The sequence below is a fragment of the Oncorhynchus masou genome, chromosome 32, assembly GCF_036934945.1.
Source record: "Oncorhynchus masou masou isolate Uvic2021 chromosome 32, UVic_Omas_1.1, whole genome shotgun sequence".
In the NCBI taxonomy this organism is placed as follows: Eukaryota; Metazoa; Chordata; class Actinopteri; order Salmoniformes; family Salmonidae; genus Oncorhynchus; species Oncorhynchus masou.
Window position 1 is genome coordinate 58,053,567 of NC_088243.1, and position 20,491 is coordinate 58,074,057.

The window sequence follows — 20,491 nt, forward strand, 5'->3', positions numbered from 1 at the left end:
TTTCTTGGTATTTATTACTTTAACAGAACATTTCCTTAGAGTTCAAACATAGTTACATTTCATTTCAATTTTGGTAATGTTCTAGGAACGTTCTCCAACTGGTTTGACATTGAGAATGTTCTGAAATAGTTCAGAGATCGTTAAGAAACAACGTTTTTCAGTGGGAATTTCAGTACTTCAGCATAACGTTTCCTACAGGTTTCCTTATGGTTCTATTTAAAGTAATGTTCTCAAATTGTTCCAAGAACGTTAAGAAACAATGTTCTTCTGTGTTGAATTTCAGTACTTCAGCATAACATTTCCTCATGGTTCTATTTCAAGTCATGTTCATAAATTATTCAGAGAATGATAAGAAGACTATCCATAACAAAATTTTAGTAATGTTCAGAGAAAGTTCTAAGAATGTTATTTAAAAACATATACATTCCGTTCTCAGTATCAACAAAACTCCCTCTATCCTGTTAAGTGTGTTCAGGTGTTGGCCGCACCCAGTAATTGGCCACACCTGATTTTAATGAGCGCTTGTTTCCTTTGAAATGGGGTCTGTTTAAATAGAATAAAATGAACACCTTTGTATGCGGGGAAAAAAAAAAAACTTAGCATGCGTGCTCCATCCTAGTGGCGCAGTGAACTAATTCCATGGATAGTGAACAAAAGATAGGATTGAATCTCACTGATGCTGTGTTAGAATAAAAAATATGTTTTCCCATGAATAATGCCTATCTGTGATTGGAGTTAAAAAAAGTAAACCCAAAATAAGACAGCATTGTTATTAAAAAGACTTGAAACATTCTGTGTAAGTTTTAAGGAAGTTATTCAAAAACCTCCAAATAACGTATCATTTATTTTCTCAGAACGTTAATAAAACCTCCCAGGAAAACATTCAGGGAACCATAGTAAAACATTCTCAGAACCTCGATGCAACCTAAAAAAATTAACGTTCCCAGAACAGGTATAATTTTCACTTCCATTCTCAGAATGTTTAAAAACATTCAGTTTTTCCGGTCAGGGAGCGTATGGCTTCGTTCCCAGAACCAATGGGAAACCAGAAACGTACATTCCCACAACTTCCAAGGAAGTAAATGTGCTAGATGGGTATGTTTTCAGAAGAGTGAAATTAATACCCACAAACAATACTTCACAATCATGCTTTATTCTGGTTGATTTCATAAAAAAGAATCAAATAAAAGGTTAACCTGTTTTAACAGCACTCACACAAAGCAGTACATTATTGTCCTCTTCTCAAGACTAGATGTATTCCACTTTCTCCATCATAGGTAATGAAACTATACTCTCTCTTTACATTTCTGTCACTTCACCTTAATTAAATATAATTTATTGGTTTTTAACTTCAAACAAAAACTTCATTGATTGTCAACACAAATTCTAGCTTAGCACCAGTACAATAAAACTGTACTTTTGCTTGTTAAAATACTGTTTGCAATAAGGGAAAAACAAAAATCTCGGGAAGGATAAAGGAATCCTTAATTGTACATTTCAAATGAAGCACCAACCATACAAAGATTTTTTTCCAAATATATTAATGACCATTAAATTAAGCACAAACAGTGTAAATAAAACACACGCGCCACAAAAGCACGTTGGAGTCCGTCTGTAGCGCAATGAGGAGGACGGAGGTGTGATGAGCTAGGAGCAGTAAAAGGATATCTATCCAATCCCTCCCATGAGTCAGTCTTATGCAGCAAAGTGAAGGTTAACCAGAGGACCCTGGACACCACAGATACCATGTGGCACTTCCTCTCAGTTACTGAAAGTTGTCCACAGGATTCTAGATCACTATGGTTCTATGGTTCTGTTAGCTGGGAAGATGTGTGTCCATGGTCTGTTCTCTGTGGGTCTCCCAGGTTAACGGAGGGACCATCTGGCCCCAGGGCCTTCCTGCCACTGTTAGCTGGCCTGGCCTGGCTGTAAGCCTCTTAGCTGCACGCAAGAGTTCACCAAGATAAAAGCCTTGGATTATCTCCCACCCCAAAATATTCGCTTTCCCACAGGAACAAACTGAACAAAACCACACACCAAAAAAATCCTAAAACATAAACCATCCCTTGCCACATGAATACATTACAACCAAATGTGTACACCCTGGTGGCAAGATATACATATATTAACATATAGAATCATAAAAAAGGGGGTTTCTGATTTTTTTTTCTTGGATTCTGAAATATACCTACAGATTGGAACCTGAAAGCTACCCTCCAGCACTGAGCACCCATCCACGAGGTGGCGCTGCCGTGGCCCCCATTTCACCTCAATGTGGAGGTCCCAGGTCATTAGTGAGGCGTGTTCTTCCCAGTGGCGTAGCCAGAGTTTGGCCACAACCACCGTTACGACAGCGCCTCCAGACATGGTTTACTTTGATCTGCTGCTCGGGGGGAGGTGAGGTTGAGACACTGGGGACGTGTAGAGGAACAGTTTGGATGTGTGAGGGGCTGAGAGCGAGAGGAGGGTGGGCTACCGGCTGCAGGGAGTGGCTGTATCCGTCCTGTCCCCTTCCTCCTCCCCCTCGTCCTCCTGTAGGATGTGAATGGAGGAACCCAGCAGTCCCTGTAGCTCCAGTACACAGCGTACCAGCTCCACCAGCCCCTCCCCCTCCTCCCTGTCCTCCTCCTCCTCTTCCTCTCCCTGAGGCTGTGCAGAGGCTGTGCTCACCTGGCTGACCGACACCTGCCTCCACAGCTCTGTCCGCGCCAGGCTCACCACCTCCAAGTGCGGGTACCGCGCCCGGAATATCCGGGACGACATCTTCAGCCGCTTCAGAACATCCGTCAATAGGAACCAATTGCAAAAGCTGTCAGGGACAAACATAAGGTTTGTATTACAACTAGCTGAGCCTATCCAACAATCTGAAGAGTGGTTGCAAATATTTCAAAAGGTGCTTCTGGGTTTAAAATGACAAGCAGAAACAAAAGCACTAGAATATGGGTGGAAAAGCTGGGACTATGTATTTGAATGATTGTGTTGACAGGTGATTTTCTGCTTTGGTGTTGACTCACCCCTGGGTTAACGACACTTGGACATGGAAGCTGGTTAAGAGGGGCTCTGAAGAAAATTCAAACAGGAGACAGTCCCCATCGGAGTCTCTCTCCTTACTCCCCTCTCTCTCCTCCTCCCGCTGCGAGAGCAGGAAGTCCCAGCAAGCCTCCTGGCCAGTCTCTGAAAAAAAAAATAGTGACGTGAGCTCAGGATGGCCGGGAGAACTCGCTTTACCTTCGTTCTCAGTACTAAGAGCCTCTTGTTTGACATGGGCTTAAGGCTCCCCTAGTGGACTGTTCTGTTCCTAACAACCACACTATGCATTCTAATCATGACATATACACTATGCATTCAAATCAAGTCATAACACAGATAACAGTGGATGCAGAGGTCAATGGTGAGGAAAAGAAAGCAATCAAGCGAAGGTTTCTTACCAAACACAGAGCTGCTGTAGAATTCCCATGGCAGGCTGGGGTCCTGGTCACTTCTCCCCTCCAGGTCTGTGAAGTATTCTGAAACAAAGAACATTCAGGGTCAGATTAAAAAAGGCCACCAAACACTACCCTGTGACATTCTGAACTCCTGAGTGCACTCCAGAGCGGCGCAGCGGTCTAAGGCACTGCATCTCAGTGGTAGGGGCGTCGCTACAGACCCTGGTTCGATTCCAGGCTGTATCACAACCGGCCGTGATTGGGAGTCCCATTGGTCGGCACACAATTGGCCCAGCGTTGTCCAGGTTTGGCCAGTGTAGGCCGTCATTCTAAATAACAATTTGTTCTTAATTAACCGACTTTCCTAGTTAAATAAAGGTGAAATAAAAATCTAATGGTCTGTTTTCTGGTGTAAATCTGGAAATGTCAAACAGCATCAGGCACTGATATGAATGACAATAAGATGAACAAAATGAGTATAATCCTCCAATGCTAGTGATCTGTGACAATGTTGTGTGATGTCTGTCACAGGGGTCAAAGGTTAAGGAGATGACAGGTTAGAGTACCTTTGAGGAAGGTCTTCATGCTGGGGCTCTGGGCCAGTTTGACCACTGTCTGCCCAGAGTAGGTGGCCAGGGTGGGGTCTGCCCCGTGGTTCAGCAGCATCCACACCACAGGTAGATTATCACTGGCTACTGCGTCATGGATGGGCCTGACAAAGTACAATAGCACAAATGTGTTACTTTTCACTTCTTCAACTAACATACATTTCAACGGATCTCATATAAGCCAAGCTTGAATGTTATATTTTATGCAACAGATATAGCCCAGAAAGTGATTTATTGCAGGCATAACCCTTCAGCTCAGGAGTGTATGGCAAACAATATCCTCATTAAGTCTGTTCAGTAGTGCTTAGAAGCTCACCGTGTTCCGTCCTGGGCGCTGCAGTTGACGTCGGCGCCGTACTTCAGCAGCACCTGGACGATATGGCTCCAGCCTCGGGAGCAGGCCTCGTGGAGAGCTGTGTAACCTGCGTTGTCACGCCGATTGACCTCCCGCACATCCTTCTCCAGACAATAGTGCACCACATCCTACAGAAAATAGAACACTTGAACTTGTCTTTTCCTACGCGCCATGACTTTGCTGATAACTACTTTATTGAGGTAACCTTTAGCTACTTAGGTATTTTAAGATGAATGCATTAACTATAAGTCACTCTGGCTAAGAGGGTCTGCTAAATTACTCAAATGTACATGTAATGTCAATTCATGTTTGATAAACTGAATTCTGTTTGGGGTTAGGGTATGGTATGAGGTGTAGGGCCCACCACACCTGAGTAATGGCAGGGGGAAAGTGTAGTAGAGCAGTACCTGGTAGCCCAATCGGGCGGCTCTTTGTAGCAGAGTTTCCCCGGCGTTCTTGTTGACAATGAGCCGGCGAACCTCTGGAGGAACAGGTCTGCTAGGAGGAGACTCTGGTGCCCCTCCTCTTCCTTTCTTACTGGCTGGAGGGGAGGTCGGGCCCTTAGGGGTGGCCGGGAGGCCTGCTGGTTTCTTAGCGTTGGGGCTGTCATCATCAGTTGCCACAGAGGTAGGGCGCTTGCCCAAGCTGGAACGCTTGGTCTTGAGCTGCATAAAAAAAAACAGGGTAATGAGAAAGTCGTGTGTGACAGAGTGTGACAGCAAGGATGAACGGCCTCACATTTTGCGCTGGAGGAAATCAGCTGCCAGAGCACAAAATACGTAGTACAGATTTGTGCCACAAGGGGGCACCATGAGCCAAGCTTTTAGGCTCATCACGGCACACTGTATCTCACAACAAGGATTTGTTTGACAGGAAACAGAAACTCCAGATCTATGGCCTCTGCGATGGATGCTGCTAAACTTCCTACCTTCTTGGGCTCGTCTGTGTCACTCAAGTGCTTGCTCTTGAACTTCCTCTTCCCAGAGGGCTTGTCGCTGGGCTCTGGGCAGGCCTCTCTGTCCGGGCGCCGCACCGACCCTGAGCGGGTGAACGAGGGCCTCCTGTGACCAGGCTCTGGGCTGGCGCCACGACAGGTCAGAGTGGCACTGAGGCGTGGATACATGCCAGTCCTCAAATCTAGCACAACACAGAAAAGATTTACTCAACGTTTATAAGCAGTATGTTGGGTGTTGGTAAATGTTGGTGTGGTCTCATGCTGGTGAGGATGACCAGCTGTGTACAGACAGGCTCATATAAAGCCACAATATTTGTTTGGGCAGACTTCTTGTATAATCTTCACACTTGGTAGTGGATGGCAGCTAGAGGCACAAATAATGAGGCTAGCCCCTTCACAGTAAACATGCCTTCCATCTCTGCTGAAGTGTGCCATCCAAAATAAAGAGTGCATTAATGGCACATACATGGATGATTTCACATAATAAACTACAAATAGAGGGAAGCTACTGTATTCAAAATCAGTTATACTGTTTACAGTTATATTCAGTCACTCAACTCTACCCAACTTTGCATTGCGTACGGCCCACTGTGTAAGGTCCACATCCAAACAAACCTTCAACTGCACTGTCTATTTTATTTTTCATTTCCAGGTGAACCGTACCTGATCGAGTACCCTGTCTGGTGAGGACAGATCTTTCCTCCCCCTCTCCGTCTCCATCCTTGTCCTTCTCCGTGATATACTCCCCATTCTGATACTTCCTGTTCCGGCAGCGGTTGCGTTTCTTGCGTTTCGGGGTGTCTCCCTCAGTGCTGGGGACGGTCCTGGCCTTGCACTGTTCAGCCTTCTCAGGCAGGGGGTTGGTGCGCGGTCTGCCCCTGGGCCGGCGGGCTGGCTGGGGGGGTGGGTATGTAGGGGGAGGAGGAGTTGAGGGAGGTGGAGGAGAGGGAGTAGCGAAGCCCCAGTCGTCCAGCCGAGCCTCATCAGCCCTCCGCCGGCCCCTCCTCAGCCTGGGGGTGGAGCTCTCGGAGGACGCTGGCTCCTTACTGGGTCTGCCAGGGCTGCTGAGGGAGACTGGGGTCTCAGATCTCTGGGGACTGAGGAGAGGACTGCTCACGCTACCTGTGGAACCCACATCAAAAACAGACTCACTCACAGCGCTCCAAAACAAAGTGGACAAGAGGAATCGTGACGAAGGACTTCTGATTAGATCTTTGGCTGAGGTGTAGTAGGTGAAGTTCTATTCGAGACTGTCACAAGAGACAGACCTACCTGGTTTGTTGTGAGCAGCCTGCTTGTTATCAGTCGGGCTGCTCGTCTCCTTGCGAGTGTTCTCCCCCTCATCCCTGTGTGGGGATGGTCCCACCAGCGACAGACTGTGCTCCAGTACAGGTACACATGGTTTCTTCCGTGGCAACACACAGGGGACAGAGTGAGTGCACTAAATAGACCATTCAGGTAATCGATCATAAAGCTTGGATGGTGATGGAGAGCATATGGAGAAACAACTGGACTGTATAAACACTGAATTGCCTTTTTGTATTTCAAATCAGTATACTTGAATCATAATGCAATAACACAGGTAGGAATGTTTTGATGGGCGGTTGATATTTTACAGATTTTTTAAAATGATGTTATAAATGCGGACGAGTCAAGTGTGTGAATGTAGTGTTTTTTCTTTCTTTGTTCAGCCAACAAAAGACAATCATGCCATTGAAAACAACACATAATCAAAGCAACTCATCTAAATGGAATTCTAAATAGGGCAACAGCAGAATAGCAACTTACCTTTTTGGGACTTGGTTCTTTCTTAACTGGAGTGGCTTCCTGGTCGTGCTTTTTCTTCACTGGCGCCGCAGACTTCTCCTTTGCCGGCTTCCTTGGACTAGGGGGCTGCTTCTGTTTGCTGATGGCAGCTTTCGCTTTGGTGGGAGACTCCTCTTTAATCCCATTCGTCTTCTCCACCTCGGCTACCCCTGCACACTGCCCAGTGAGGATGGATAGGGCAATCCCCTCCAATTTAGCACGGGGAGCGAGACCAGCAGGGGCCATATTCTCCTCCTTCACCGTTCCTCCCTCCAACTCCTGGGCCAATTTGCTGTCCATCCTGTTTCTGTTAGCTGAACCACCGCTTCTAAAGGCATGGGTGTGGCTGGTGCTGTTTGCAGAGACCTGTATCTCTTTGCCACCTGCCTGCTCCCCCAGTTTAATATGTTTCTCAGTACTCTTTTCTTTGGACTCAGAGACACTCGTTTTCTCAAGTTTGTTCATAACTTGTGTGGAATCCCCTTGAAAGGAAAGTGTCTCGTTGGTCTCCACAGATCTGATAGGTGGGCATCCAAAAGCAGCAGTCTGATGTAACAATATGTCCTGTCCCGCAGTGTGGGAGCTCACCACTTCAGGCTTTCTGGATGCCACAGGTGCTAGATGGCAGTATCCCTCGCTAGTCAATGCAGTGGTCTCTAGAGCTTTCTGCTTCACTATGGACTCAAGGTTGGACAGGGGGGACTTGGTTCTGTCCCACTTTTCGGCTTCCATTCTGGACGGGCTTTGATGGGTACCCTGAAATTTGGGACCATCTGAACCTGTGCCCCCCTTGACCTTGGGAGTCCCTTGAATGACCTTGGGAGTCCCTTGAATGACCTTGGGAGTCCCTTGAATGACCTTTCTCTGAACAGAAGCACCTTGGTGAGGAAGAAGTGCTGGTCGCTGCCATAACGGCTTGAAGACAGTGAGGGAGTATGGGATTGCTGCTTTGACACTTCCAGATTTCTGATGAGAGTGTGGGTTGGCAGAGCCGGGCAGAGCTGTGGCGAAAGCCCCCTTAGAGGGACAGTTTTGTGTTACAGCTGGGCTGGTACTGTTAGGGTGCTTGATACCATATACGTGCTGGTTGCCCTTAGTCATGAATGATGCCTTCTTTCCCCTTGAGGCCAGGTGTTCCCCTTGGTCAATGATAGAGATCGTCTCCTGTCTAGCAAAAGTCTGGAACTCGTCCTCAAAGGACCCCTTCCCATCTTTGCTACGCAGGGTGGAAGCAAGTATGGGGCTGGCCACACCTACATAGGTTCCTGGGAGGTTATTAATGGGGGCTTGAGAGGAACCTTTGACCCAGGATGAGTTGGGTTCCAAACCCTGATGAGTTAGGGGCCTACTAGCCTGCTTTAGAGCCCCATTTCGCTGGGTGTTGGGTAGGATGGGGTACGGCGCGGCAGAGCCATACGTGGCAGTATGGGGCCTCTTTGGATGGAGGGCAACTTTCTGACGTGCTTTGTTATGGAGATGCTCTGTGGTGGCAACCGTGTTTGGAGGGTCTTTAACCGTTTTTGGACGCTTCGACTTGGCGGACAGGTCGAGGGGCACATCTCTTGCTTCAGTCGGGCATGCAACTGCATGGTCATCAGCAGCAGATGGAGCTTTCAGTTTTATAAAGCCTACGGATGCCTTGTCTGCACTGCGGTGCGTAAGGTCTTTCTCCACATAGTTCAGCAGCCTGCCCTGAGTGGTGATGCTGGCCAGTGTCGGGCCACAGCAGATGGCAGCGGAGGGAGACAAAGTGAAGCGGGTTGGTGCGGCAGAGCCTAATGCTGGGTGCTGTATTGGGAGCGCAATAGTGGGAGAGGCCACCACTGAGGCGATAGTGGATTTATGCTCCCTCCCAGCTTTGGAGCTCTTGCTACTGGACGTCGAGATACATTTGAGTTTGGGTGTTGAGTTGGGTGTTTTCTTTTGAGGTGCTGGACATTGACCCACTGAGAAGTGATATGGATAAGTCTGCAGCAGTGGCGCAACACCAGCAGCTGCGCTTAGTGGTTGACTCCCCTTCTGAAACTGGCTGGCTGTGGCTTCTCTCAATGCTGCGATCTGACCCAATGCGGGTGGAAGAGTGATTTTGCAGAGTGGAGATGAGAAGTTAGTGGAGGGAAGAAAAGTAACAGGCTGGCCTGGTTTAAACAGTGTTGAGCGTTGAAACCCAGCGGGAAGACTAATCACTGACTGGGTCTGAACATGTGGTTTCTTATTGGACGTCACACCACTGTGGCTCGGGTTAACTGGGTCCTCAGAGCTGTTCATCGTACCACACGGCCAATGATGTGTGGGAAAGACCCTAGGACCATCAGCCTTGGATTTGGGGACCTCTGACCTCTTGTTTTCTCTCTTGTCAGAGCTAATGAGGGGAGGGCCTGACATTGGAGCATTGTTGTGTTCTTGAGGGGGAGGGTCCACTGGGCAATGGGTGAAGTTGCTAGGGTCTGAACAGACGTTGGCTGGCATTTTACAGTCTGTTGCTGTGCTGGTCTTGTTTTGCTGACTGAGGGGCACATCTCCTCTGAGCTCAGGGGGCAGCGTCTGAGGGGGATTTCCCACCATGCTAGCAGATGCTTTAATCGGAGCACTGATCTCTCTGCTCACTGTGCCTCCATCCCCTACATTCATTGGAGTGGGATCCACCTAGATAACAAGAAAGTTACATTAAGCCCATGTTCACTACTCATGTAAATATCTCCCAGGTAAAACACCATTGCATCATCTGTGAAGCTGACAGTTCACTCAGTCAGTGTTCAGGCACAAAAATTACCTGCATATGTGTTTCATTAACACAACATTCCTTAGGTGTAGTTGACCTCAGGTCTGCAGCAATGGGGTCTTCCTCTGTATAAGACGCTATGCTGTTGAACAAACAGATAGAAGACTTAGTATGATCTGTGAGGATCTGATTGTTCTTTTCTTTAACATGAAACAATGTTGTGACTGCATTGACCTTTTTTGATCTTGTAAAACGTTCTGAAAAAGACAGTTGTTCTAAAAGACAATAGCACATATATTGCATTTTTATTTTCTACTTTTACCAGCCGGCTACCCGGTACTCCACCCTGCACCTTAGAGACTGCTGTCCTATGTAAATAGTCATCGAACGCGGGTCACTTTTTAATCATGTTTACGTACTGTTTTACCCACTATATACAGTGCCTTGTGAAAGTATTCGGCCCCCTTGAACTTTGCGACCTTTTGCCACATTTCAGGCTTCAAACATAAAGATATAAAACTGTATTTTTTTGTGAAGAATCAACAACAAGTGGGACACAATCATGAAGTGGAACGACATTTATTGGATATTTCAAACTTTTTTAACAAATCAAAAACTGAAAAATTGGGCGTGCAAAATTATTCAGCCCCTTTACTTTCAGTGCAGCAAACTCTCTCCAGAAGTTCAGTGAGGATCTCTGAATGATCCAATGTTGACCTAAATGACTAATGATGATAAATACAATCCACCTGTGTGTAATCAAGTCTCCGTATAAATGCACCTGCACTGTGATAGTCTCAGAGGCTTTCCTATTCCTATACCATCTATACACACCATTACACTACATGTTAACGTTTTTAAATGTATATAAATTGTAAAGTATTTTGTCTGTAATCTTTCTCGCTATACGTCGGACCCCAATAAGACTAGCTGTCGCCATTGGTGTCGGCTCATGGAGATCCTAATAAATCAAAATTATATACGCACATACATACATACATACATACATACAGTTGAAGTCGGAGGTTTACATACACCTTAGCCAAATACATTTAAACTCAGCTTCACAATTTCTGACATTTAATCCTAGTAAAAATGATCGGTCTTAGGTCAGTTAAGATCACCAAATTTTCTATTGGATTGAAGTCAGGGCTTTGTGATGGCCACTCCAATACCTGGACTTTGTTGTCCTTAATTAAGCCATTTTCCTACAACTTTGGAAGTATGCTTGGGACATTGTCAATTTGGAAGACCCATTTTAGCTTTAACTTCCTGACTGATGTCTTGAGCTGTTGCTTCAATATATCCACATATTTTTCCTACCTCATGATGCCATCTATTTTGTGAAGTGCACCAGTCCTTCCTGCTGCAAGGCATCCCCACAACATGATGATGCCACCCCTGTGCTTCACGGATGGGATGGTGTTCTTCGGCTTTTAAGTTTCCCCCTTTGTCCACCAAACATAACGATGGTCATTATGGCCAAACAGTTCTATTTTTGTTTCATCAGACCAGAGGACATTTCTCCAAAAAGTATGATCTTTGTCCCCATGTGCAGTTGCAAACCGTAGTCTGGCTTTTTTTTGGCGGTTTTGGAGCAGTGGCTTCTTCCTTTCTGAGCGGCCTTTCAGATTATGTCGATATAGGACTCGTTTTACTGTGGATATATGTACTTTTGTACCCGTTTCCTCCAGCATCTTCACAAGGTCCTTTGCTGTTGTTCTGGGATTGATTTGCACTTTTCGCACCAAAGTACGTTCATCTCTAGGAGACAGAACGCGTCTCCTTCCTGAGCGGTATGGCTGCTGTGTGGTCCCATGATGTTTATACTTGCGTACTATTGATTGTACAGATCAATGTAGTACCTTCAGGCGTTTGGAAATTGCTCCCAAGGATGAACCAGACCTTGTGGAGGTCTACAATTGTATTTCTGAGGTCTTGGCTGATTTCTTTTGATTTTCCCATGACGTCATGCAAAGAGGCACCGAGTTTGAAGGTAGGCCTTGAAATACATCCACATGTACACCTCCAATTGACTCAAATGATGCCAATTAGCCCATCAGAAGCTTCTAAAAGTCATTTTCTGGAATTTTCCAAGCTGTTTAAAGTCACAGTTAACTTAGTGTATGTAAACTTCTGACCCTTTGGAATTGTGATACTGTGGATTATAAGTGAAATAATCTGTCTGTAAACAATTGTTGGAAAAACTATTGTGTCATGCACAAAGTATGTCCTAACCGACTGGCCTAAAAAATATAGTTTGTTAACAATACATTTGGTGGTTGAAAAATCAGTTTTAATGACTCCCACCTAAATTTATGTAAACTTCCGACTTCAACCTACCTACCTACCTACCTACCTACCTACCTACATACATACAGTATCAGTCAAAAGTTTGGACACACATCCTCATTTAAGGGTTTTTCTTTATTTGTACTATTTTCTACGTTGCAGAATAGTGAAGACATCATCAAAACTATGAAATAACACATATGGAATCATGTAGTAACCAAAAAAGTGTTAAACAAATCAAAATATATTTTAGATTCTTCAAAGTAGCCACCCTTTGCCTTGATGACAGCTTTTGCATTCTTGGCATTCTCTCAACCCGCTTCATGAGGTAGTCACATAGAATGCATTTCAATGAACAGGTATGCCTTGTTAAAAGTTAATTTGTGGAATTTTTTTCCTTCTTAATTCGTTTGAGCCAATAAGTTGTGTTGTGACAAGGTAGGGTTGGTACACAGAAGATAGCCCTATTTGGTAAAAGACCAAGTCCATATTATGGCAAGACCTGCTCAAATAAGCAAAGAGAATAGACAGGCCGTCATTACTTTAAGACATGAAGGTCAGTCAATCTGGAAAATGTCAAGAACTTTATTTTTGTCCCCAAGTGTAGTCATAAAAAACATCAAGCGTTATGATGAATGCCTGGGTCTCATGAGGACCACCACAGGAAAGGAAGACCCAGAGTTACCTCTGCTGCAGAGGACAAGTTCATTAGAGTTACCAGCCTCAGAAATCGGCAATTGCAGCCCAAATAAATGCTTCACCGAGTTCAAGTAAAAGACATATCAACATCAACTGTTCAGAGGGGACTTCGTGAATCAGGCCTTCATGGTTGAATTGTTGCAAAGAAACCACTACCAGAAGAAGAGACTTGTTTGGGTCAAGAAACACGAGCCATATGGACATTAGACCAGTGGAAATCTGTCCTTTGGTCTGATGAGTCCAAATTTGAGTTTTTGTTCCATCCGCCGTATCTTTGAGACGCAGAGTAGATGAACGGATGATCTCCACATGTGTGGTTCCCACCGTGAAGCATGGAGGAGGTGGTGTGATGGTGCTTTGCTGGTGACACAGTCAGTGAGTTATTTAGAATTCAAGGCACACTTAACCAGCATGGCTACCACAGCATTCTGCAGTGATACGCCATCCCATCTTAGTGAGACTATCATTTGTTTTTCAACAGGACAATGACCCAAAACACCTCCAGGCTGTGTAAGGCCTATTTGAGTGCTGCATCAAATGACCTGGCCTCCAAAATCACCCGACCTCAACCCAAATGAGATGGTTGGGATGAGTTGGACAGCCGAGGGAAGGAAAAGCAGCCAACAAGTGCTCAGCATATGTGCAAACTCCTTCAAGATTGTTGGAAAAGCATTCCAGGTGACTATCTCATGAAGTTGGTGAAGAGAATGACAAGAGTGTGCAAAGCTGTCATCAAGGCAAAGGGTGGCTACTTTGAAGAATCTCAAATATAACAAATATTTTGATTTGTTTAACACTTTTTTTGTTACTACATGATTCCATATGTGTTATTTCATATGTTTGATTCCTTTCACTAATATTCTACAATGTAGAAAATAGTCAAAATAAAGAAAAACCCTGGAATGAGTAGGTGTGTCCAAACTTTTGACTAGTACTGGACATACACAACATGACCAAATGTTTGTGGACACCTGCTCGTCAAACATCTCATTCCAAAATCATGGGCATTAATATGGAGTTGGTCCCGCCCATGTTGGTCCCTCCCATGATGTTGGGCAATTAGGCCTGGCTCGCAGTCAGCATTCCAATTCATCTCAAAGGTGTTGATGGGGTTGAGGTCAGGGCTCTGTGGAGGCCAGTCAAGTTAATCCACACCGATCTCAACAAACCATTTCTGTATGGACCTTGCTTTGGGCACGGGGGCATTGTCATGCTAAAACAGGAAAAGGCCTTCCCCAAACTGTTGCCACAAAGTTGGATGCCCAGAATTGTCTAGAATATCATTGTATGCTGTAGCGTTAATATTTCCCTTCACTGGAACTAAGGGGCCTGGCCTGAACCATAAAAAACAGCCCCAGATCATTATTCCTCCTCCACCAAACTTTACAGTTGGCACTATGCATTAGGGCAGGAAGCGTTCTCCAGGCATCCGCCAAATCCAGATTCTTCTGTCGGACTGCCAGATGGTAAAGCGTGATTCATCACTCACTGCATCAGAGTCCAATGGAGGCAAGCTTTACACCACTCCAGCCGACGCTTGGCATTGCGTATGGTGATCTTAGGCTTACATGCGGCATTGCGTATGGTGACCTTAGACTTATGTGTGGCTGCCCGGCCATGGAAACCCATTTCATGAAGCTCCAGACGAACAGTTATTGTGCTGACGTTGCTTCCAGAGGCAGTTTGGAACTCTGTTGTGAGTGTTGCAACCGAGGACAGATGATTTTTACGCGTTACGCTCTTCATCACTCTGCAGTCCCGTTCTGTGAGCTTGTGTGGCCCACCACTTCGTGGCTGAGCCATTGTTGCTCTTAGACGTTTCCACTTCACAATAACAGCACTTACAGTTGACCAGGGGCAGCTCCAGCAGGGCAGATATTTTACGAACTGACTTGTTAGAAAGGAGGCATCCTATGAAGGTGCCACGTTGAAAGTCAATGAGCTCTTCAGTAAGACCATTCTAATGACACTGTTTGTCTATGGAGATTGCATGGCTGTCTGCTCGATTTTATACACCTGTCAACAACGGGTGTGGCTGAAATAGCCGAATCCACTAATTTGAAGGGGTGTCCACATACATTTGTATATATAGTGTATATATATATATATATATATTTGTATTCCGGACTCTGTATGTATTGTCTTGTATTGTTAGGTATACTGCACTGTTGGAGCTAGAAACATATCTACTAAATATGTGTTTGCAACCAGTAACATTTGATTTGGATTTTTCGTCATGGTGTCATTGGCTCAATACACTGAAACTGGTCAAATGCCTCATTCTTAGGTGATGAGTCTTGCCATAGAAGAGGTTAGCAAAATACCAGTTACCTTATCTTGTTAGGGAACGAATTAGCCAGCCCTTTGCTAACGCTACTATTCATTCCTAACAGTAGCATTAACTCATGTTAAGTTGGCACATTTAGGATAGACATCACTGTTTAATGATTTTTTTGTGCTTTTTATTGAGAAATTGTTCAATAGTTTTCTGTGTGAAAGAGAAGCTTGATGAGGTGAGATGCCACACTGTCCTCAGTCACAAAATCCAAGAAGGTATGGGTAGGCAGGCCTATTTGCATGGACATAAAGATACTAACATAGGAGTTGATGCTTTGCCCTCTTCACCCAGGGACATTGTCACATATTGCTTGATACTTGGAAACCATATTTTATGATCTCTCTCAGTTCTCCTTTACTGTTGCACGGATGGACGTGGTCAGTGCTGACCAAGCCATGCACGCTGCAGCAGAGTGGACTGGCTGAGACCATGGAGAGAAGTAGAAACATGGTAGGCAGGTGGGGGAAGGGGTAATGGTTTCCTCACCACCCTTCATGATACATCATTTTGAAATCCCTCTCTACCCAACTCATTCATGCGGCCTTAACCCTCAGCTCATTTCCAGCTCGTGTTAGAGATCAATCTGAGGGGCAAGGAGAACCTGGGGATGATGCCATATAATGTAATACACATTCTTAATCTTAACTACAGATACAATTCATTCTTGAGTAATAGAGTAAAGTTGGTATATCTCAAAGCACCGGGAGTAAAGAAGCCTCAAAATACACATCTAGCTTCTGTTTCCCTTTGCCTTGAGCCCTTGACCATGATGCCCAAATTCCAAAGTAAAGAGAACAATTAGCAGTGACATCTAAGCAGACAGGCTAAGACACTGTAGGTATCACATGCATGCACAATAATTGAAATCTTCCAGTAACGTTATTCCTAAAGAATGTCAACTCCATGACTATATCTGACCGAAAGCAACATTTTAAAAGCTTTCAGACATCCACCCGACACACGTCAACACACCCAATGAGGAAAGGTGAGGCAGCCACCCCACCCGACAATAAATGTGATGACTATAAATGGGTCCGGTATAACTATCCACCAGAAAATATCAGAGGAATGTACCGGGTGTTGAAATCAGTGTAGTTGGCGAAACATACCCGTACCGGAAAACGTGAGTGACATCCCAGGTAGGCGACATATCTCCGCTGAAATCGTTAAACATGGGCTGAATATAGTTTCAAGCATCTATAACTGAAAATGAGAGGCTTTTGCATTCATTATCGCGTAACCTCATGTTGCTACTTGCTTATATTGCTAGTTTGTCTTTGTGCTGCAGATACGCCGTCTCCTCCACTGAGTAGCCCATTGGAATGCGAGGACGTATTTTAGAAACATATATTTTCGTTTAATTTCTCATGCTGACAGTCTGCACACCATGCTGGTAAAACAAAGTCACAGCTGTCCCAACTATAATGAGGTGGCTATCCCTTAGAGTCTTTCGGCTACGTCTAAATAAGAATAAAATAATCTCCCTCTGACTCGAGATGACTTGATCTCCCTCTGACTCGAGACGACTTGTCCGCCTGGTCAACTGACTGCGCAGCCTGGAGCACACATGCACAAAAGAGACGCATCCGAGTGTCAAATCTATGCATTTGAAAATGCAGAAAATACAGTCGACGAGCGGGGTCGTATTATTATACTATTTCAACTAATTGAGGAATTTGTTTAATCTCTATAAAACCAACATATTCATGCTAAAACTCCGGGCATCCCACTCGCCCAAAGAGCTGGCGAGCTGTAGTATGATAATCGGCAAGGACGACACTATTGCCTCTCAGGTGATCAGCCTGTCAAAGACAGACTACACATGATCAAAATGGAACCAAATTCACCCTTGATTTTTGAAGCGAGAATGATGCGATAAGCACCCAGCACAATAGCCTACAATGCAAGCATTTCCAATATCTAGAACGAAACGACTGACACGAGAATATCCTTTGCCCAATCAAATACTTACATCGTCCATCCGCACTTGCATGATACATACATTATGTGCCTAACGACTGTCACATAATGAAGCCAACATCAATCAACAGCCAAATATCGCGGAATAAACATTCCAAACTCCAATGACTATATTATTTAATCATTCCATAGACCACGAGGTACTGTCCATGACGTATTTTACTGATAAATAACATGACTGAAGAAACGATGTAATGATATAACGTTGGACTGTATTGCATAGATTAATATTGATTGTATGAGGAATATAATTACACTTTAACTATTTCCTAAGCTCATTTTCTTATGAAAAGTCTTTCAGAACTAACGGAGGGTAGGGCAACAATTTACACGTAACTTGTAGTTGGCTACTGTAACGTGCACCATACACAATAAGGAAAACAAAATGTAACTCATGTTCAAAATACCACGAACAATTTTCAGATCCCTGCGCAGCAAAGTCTCCGCAAAGCCAGTATTGGTCTGCATTACACAGTGCTAAGCATGTTTAGACAGGCTACTGTATTTATCTCCGGCCGTGCGACACAAAATGTTGATTTGACTCTTTCATCAGCCCTTACCGAACCGCTTCTGTGTTCAAAGACATGCAAGAGTCCGACCCGAACCGAGTCTTCTCGTCCCTGATACTGAATAATTCGAAAGGTAATTAGCAAGCAAGATAACGATGTCAAATGGCACAAACAATTACAAACCCGTTCGTCCAGGGTATAAATTAACAGTATATATCACGGCTCCAGCGAGAATCAAGTCTTCCGTTCTTGTCGGTTGCTGTTCACTAATCTCGACGGTTTTCGGTTCTGAAAGTCGGGGGGGGGGGGGGGGGGGGGGGGGGGGTGTTCGTCAAGACAGTCCGTACAGTATCTCGGTCTACGGTCTGGTGGGAGAGAGGGGCAAGAAGGTGGACTGATAGTCTGGGACTTGTAGTGTTTGGCTATCCACGCCCAAACGATACATAGCACGCAGTGGGAGGAGTGAGGACTGCAGGTACCAGCATGCAACGCAGTACACCAGCCGCTCAAGGGGAAAGGGGGATCGCAACGGTGCGCTAAACTGAAAAAGCTTACCGAATTAACAAAGTGAAAATGGACATTTTCATCATAAAGACACCGAGTTATATTGAATGAATGCACGAATAACAATAATATATAATTCAATAAATGGAATTACCCCTACGGATGATGGTTGTATTTATGGACTGAAGCAGGCCAACAAAAAAGAGTGAGAGGTATTAGTTCTAGAGCAGCGAATTAACACGAGGGACCAAGATCTTGGCTGGTCTGTGAAGAGAAAATACTCACATTTCACTGTGTAGTTATGTTATGGAGTCTAGAGCTGGGCAATATAGACAACAATCCATATCGCAATAAATTGCCTCAATAGATGCAATAACGATAAATAGAAAGATAAGTGTATAACATTAATGTGCACCTCCTTTAAAAAAATAATAATAGTATATTAATAATAGTAGTATAATTATCCTTTAAACTACAATTACTATTTTGATGGTTTTAGCCATCAATTACTTGTCCCATTAACAATCACCCATATTAGCAAACCTATTTAATTCCAACTTCACATTTCTCTAGTATAGGCTACATGATGTAATGAATGATATCAGCAAAATGCCTGTGATAGGTGTTCGATATTGGTCTGTATCGATCATTTTCGGTTTATCTTCCCAGCTCTAATTGTGTACCCATCATTATCATATGAAATTACAGTAGGCTTTATGGGTTTGATGTATGGCCAATAGGCATAGCCTTGCTGGTTGTGGCAGAAATGTATTTGGACAGACTTTCCGAAACAGTATGAAACATTACATTTTCACAAAAATAATTAAGATTGATATGACCACATTATATTCTCACCCCTTGAGGTCAAGTTATACATACCCTGGTTACACTACTTGACAGTACACATTGCCCCAATGCCTCTCTTTCACCCTGTCTCCTGAGTGGCACAGGGATCTAAGGCACTGCATCTCAGTGCAAGAGGGGTCATTACAGTCCCTGGTTTGAATCCAGGCTGTATCACATCTGGCGGTCATTGGGAGTCCCATAGGGCGGCGCGCAATTGGCCCAGTGTTGTCCAGGTTTGGCCGGGGTAGGCCGTCATTATAAATAAGAATTTGTTCTTAAATGACTTGCCTAGTTAAATCAAGTTTACACACTCTTGACAACCAGGCCTCCAATCAACGTGTACCTCAAACATCTTAACACTGACCTCCATCACTGCTCTTAATTCAACCCCGTTTGCCCTATTCCAGACATCTTCAATTTCAATCCCTCCCCAATCACAATTTACTGATACTCAGAAATGCATCATTTCCCTTGTCTGACGACTCAAACTGAATTATTCTGCTGCTCTATGTTCGCTACATACTGAAGTCTGAGACTGCCATCGTTGAAGTCGTTTGTAGTGACAATAAAATAACAATAACGAGGCTATATACAAGGAGTACCGGGACCAAGTCAGTGTACTGGGGTATGAGGTAGTTGGGGTGATTGATTGAGGTACTATGTACATGTAGGTAGGGGTAAAAAGCAGAAAGTCTGAGTAGCCATTTGTTTAACTGTTCAGCAGTCTTATGGTTTTGAGACAGAAGCTGTTCAGGAGCCTTTTGGTCCCAGACTTGGGGCTCCGGTACCGCTTGCCGTGCGGTATATTTGACAATATTTAGGGCCTTCCCTGGACACCGCCTGGTATAGAGGTCCTGGATGACTGGGAAAACGGACCCAGTGATGCAATAGGCTGTACGCAGGACCCTCTGTAGCGCCTTGTGGTCGGATGCCGAGTAGTTGCCATAGCAAGCGGTGATGCAGCCAGTCAAGATGCTTTCAATTGTGCATCTGTATAACCTTTTGAGGATCTGAGGGCCCATGCCAAATCTTTTCAGCCTCCTGAGGGGGAAGAGGCGTTGTCATGCCCTCTGTGTTTGGACCCTGATAGGTCCTTAGTGATGTGGACACAGAGGAACTTGAAGCTCTCGACTGTCTCCACTACAGCCCCGTCGATGTGAATGGGAGCGTGCTAGGCACTCCGTGTGTTTTTGCCTACTCTCACCACCTGGGGGTGACCCGTCAGAAAGTCCATTATCCAACTGCAGAGCGAGGTGTTTAATCCCAGGGTCCTTAGCTTAGTAATGAGCTTGGAGGGCACAACGGTGTTGAACGCTGAGCTGTAGCGAATGAACAGCATTCTTACGTAGATTTTTACTTTTGTCCAGATGGGAAAAGGCAGTGTGGAGTGCAATAGAGATTGAGTCATCTGTGGATCTGTTGGGGCGGTATGCAAATTGGAGTGGGTCCAGG

General features: G+C 44.8%; 1 protein-coding gene across 3 annotated transcripts in view; it reads right to left on the reverse strand.

The window, feature by feature from the left end:
* Nucleotides 1-1,134: 1,134 nt before the first annotated feature.
* Nucleotides 1,135-20,491, reverse strand: part of bcorl1 (BCL6 corepressor-like 1) — a 43,682-nt gene continuing 24,325 nt past the window's right edge. For 2 of the 3 annotated variants that reach the window (XM_064954574.1, XM_064954573.1), the window contains exons 2-12: nt 9,923-10,013; nt 7,132-9,795; nt 6,612-6,748; nt 6,007-6,461; nt 5,317-5,525; nt 4,796-5,053; nt 4,350-4,516; nt 3,992-4,137; nt 3,429-3,506; nt 3,015-3,174; nt 1,135-2,809 (exon numbers count right to left, since the gene is read on the reverse strand). In XM_064954574.1, coding sequence (XP_064810646.1) covers nt 2,473-2,809; nt 3,015-3,174; nt 3,429-3,506; nt 3,992-4,137; nt 4,350-4,516; nt 4,796-5,053; nt 5,317-5,525; nt 6,007-6,461; nt 6,612-6,748; nt 7,132-9,795; nt 9,923-9,928 — 4,617 coding nt within the window. In that variant the 5' untranslated portion in view covers nt 9,929-10,013 and the 3' untranslated portion in view covers nt 1,135-2,472. Of the gene's footprint in view, nt 2,810-3,014; nt 3,175-3,428; nt 3,507-3,991; nt 4,138-4,349; nt 4,517-4,795; nt 5,054-5,316; nt 5,526-6,006; nt 6,462-6,611; nt 6,749-7,131; nt 9,796-9,922; nt 10,014-17,740; nt 17,961-20,491 lie in introns of those variants that run through there. The other variant, XM_064954572.1, reaches the window with a different exon arrangement.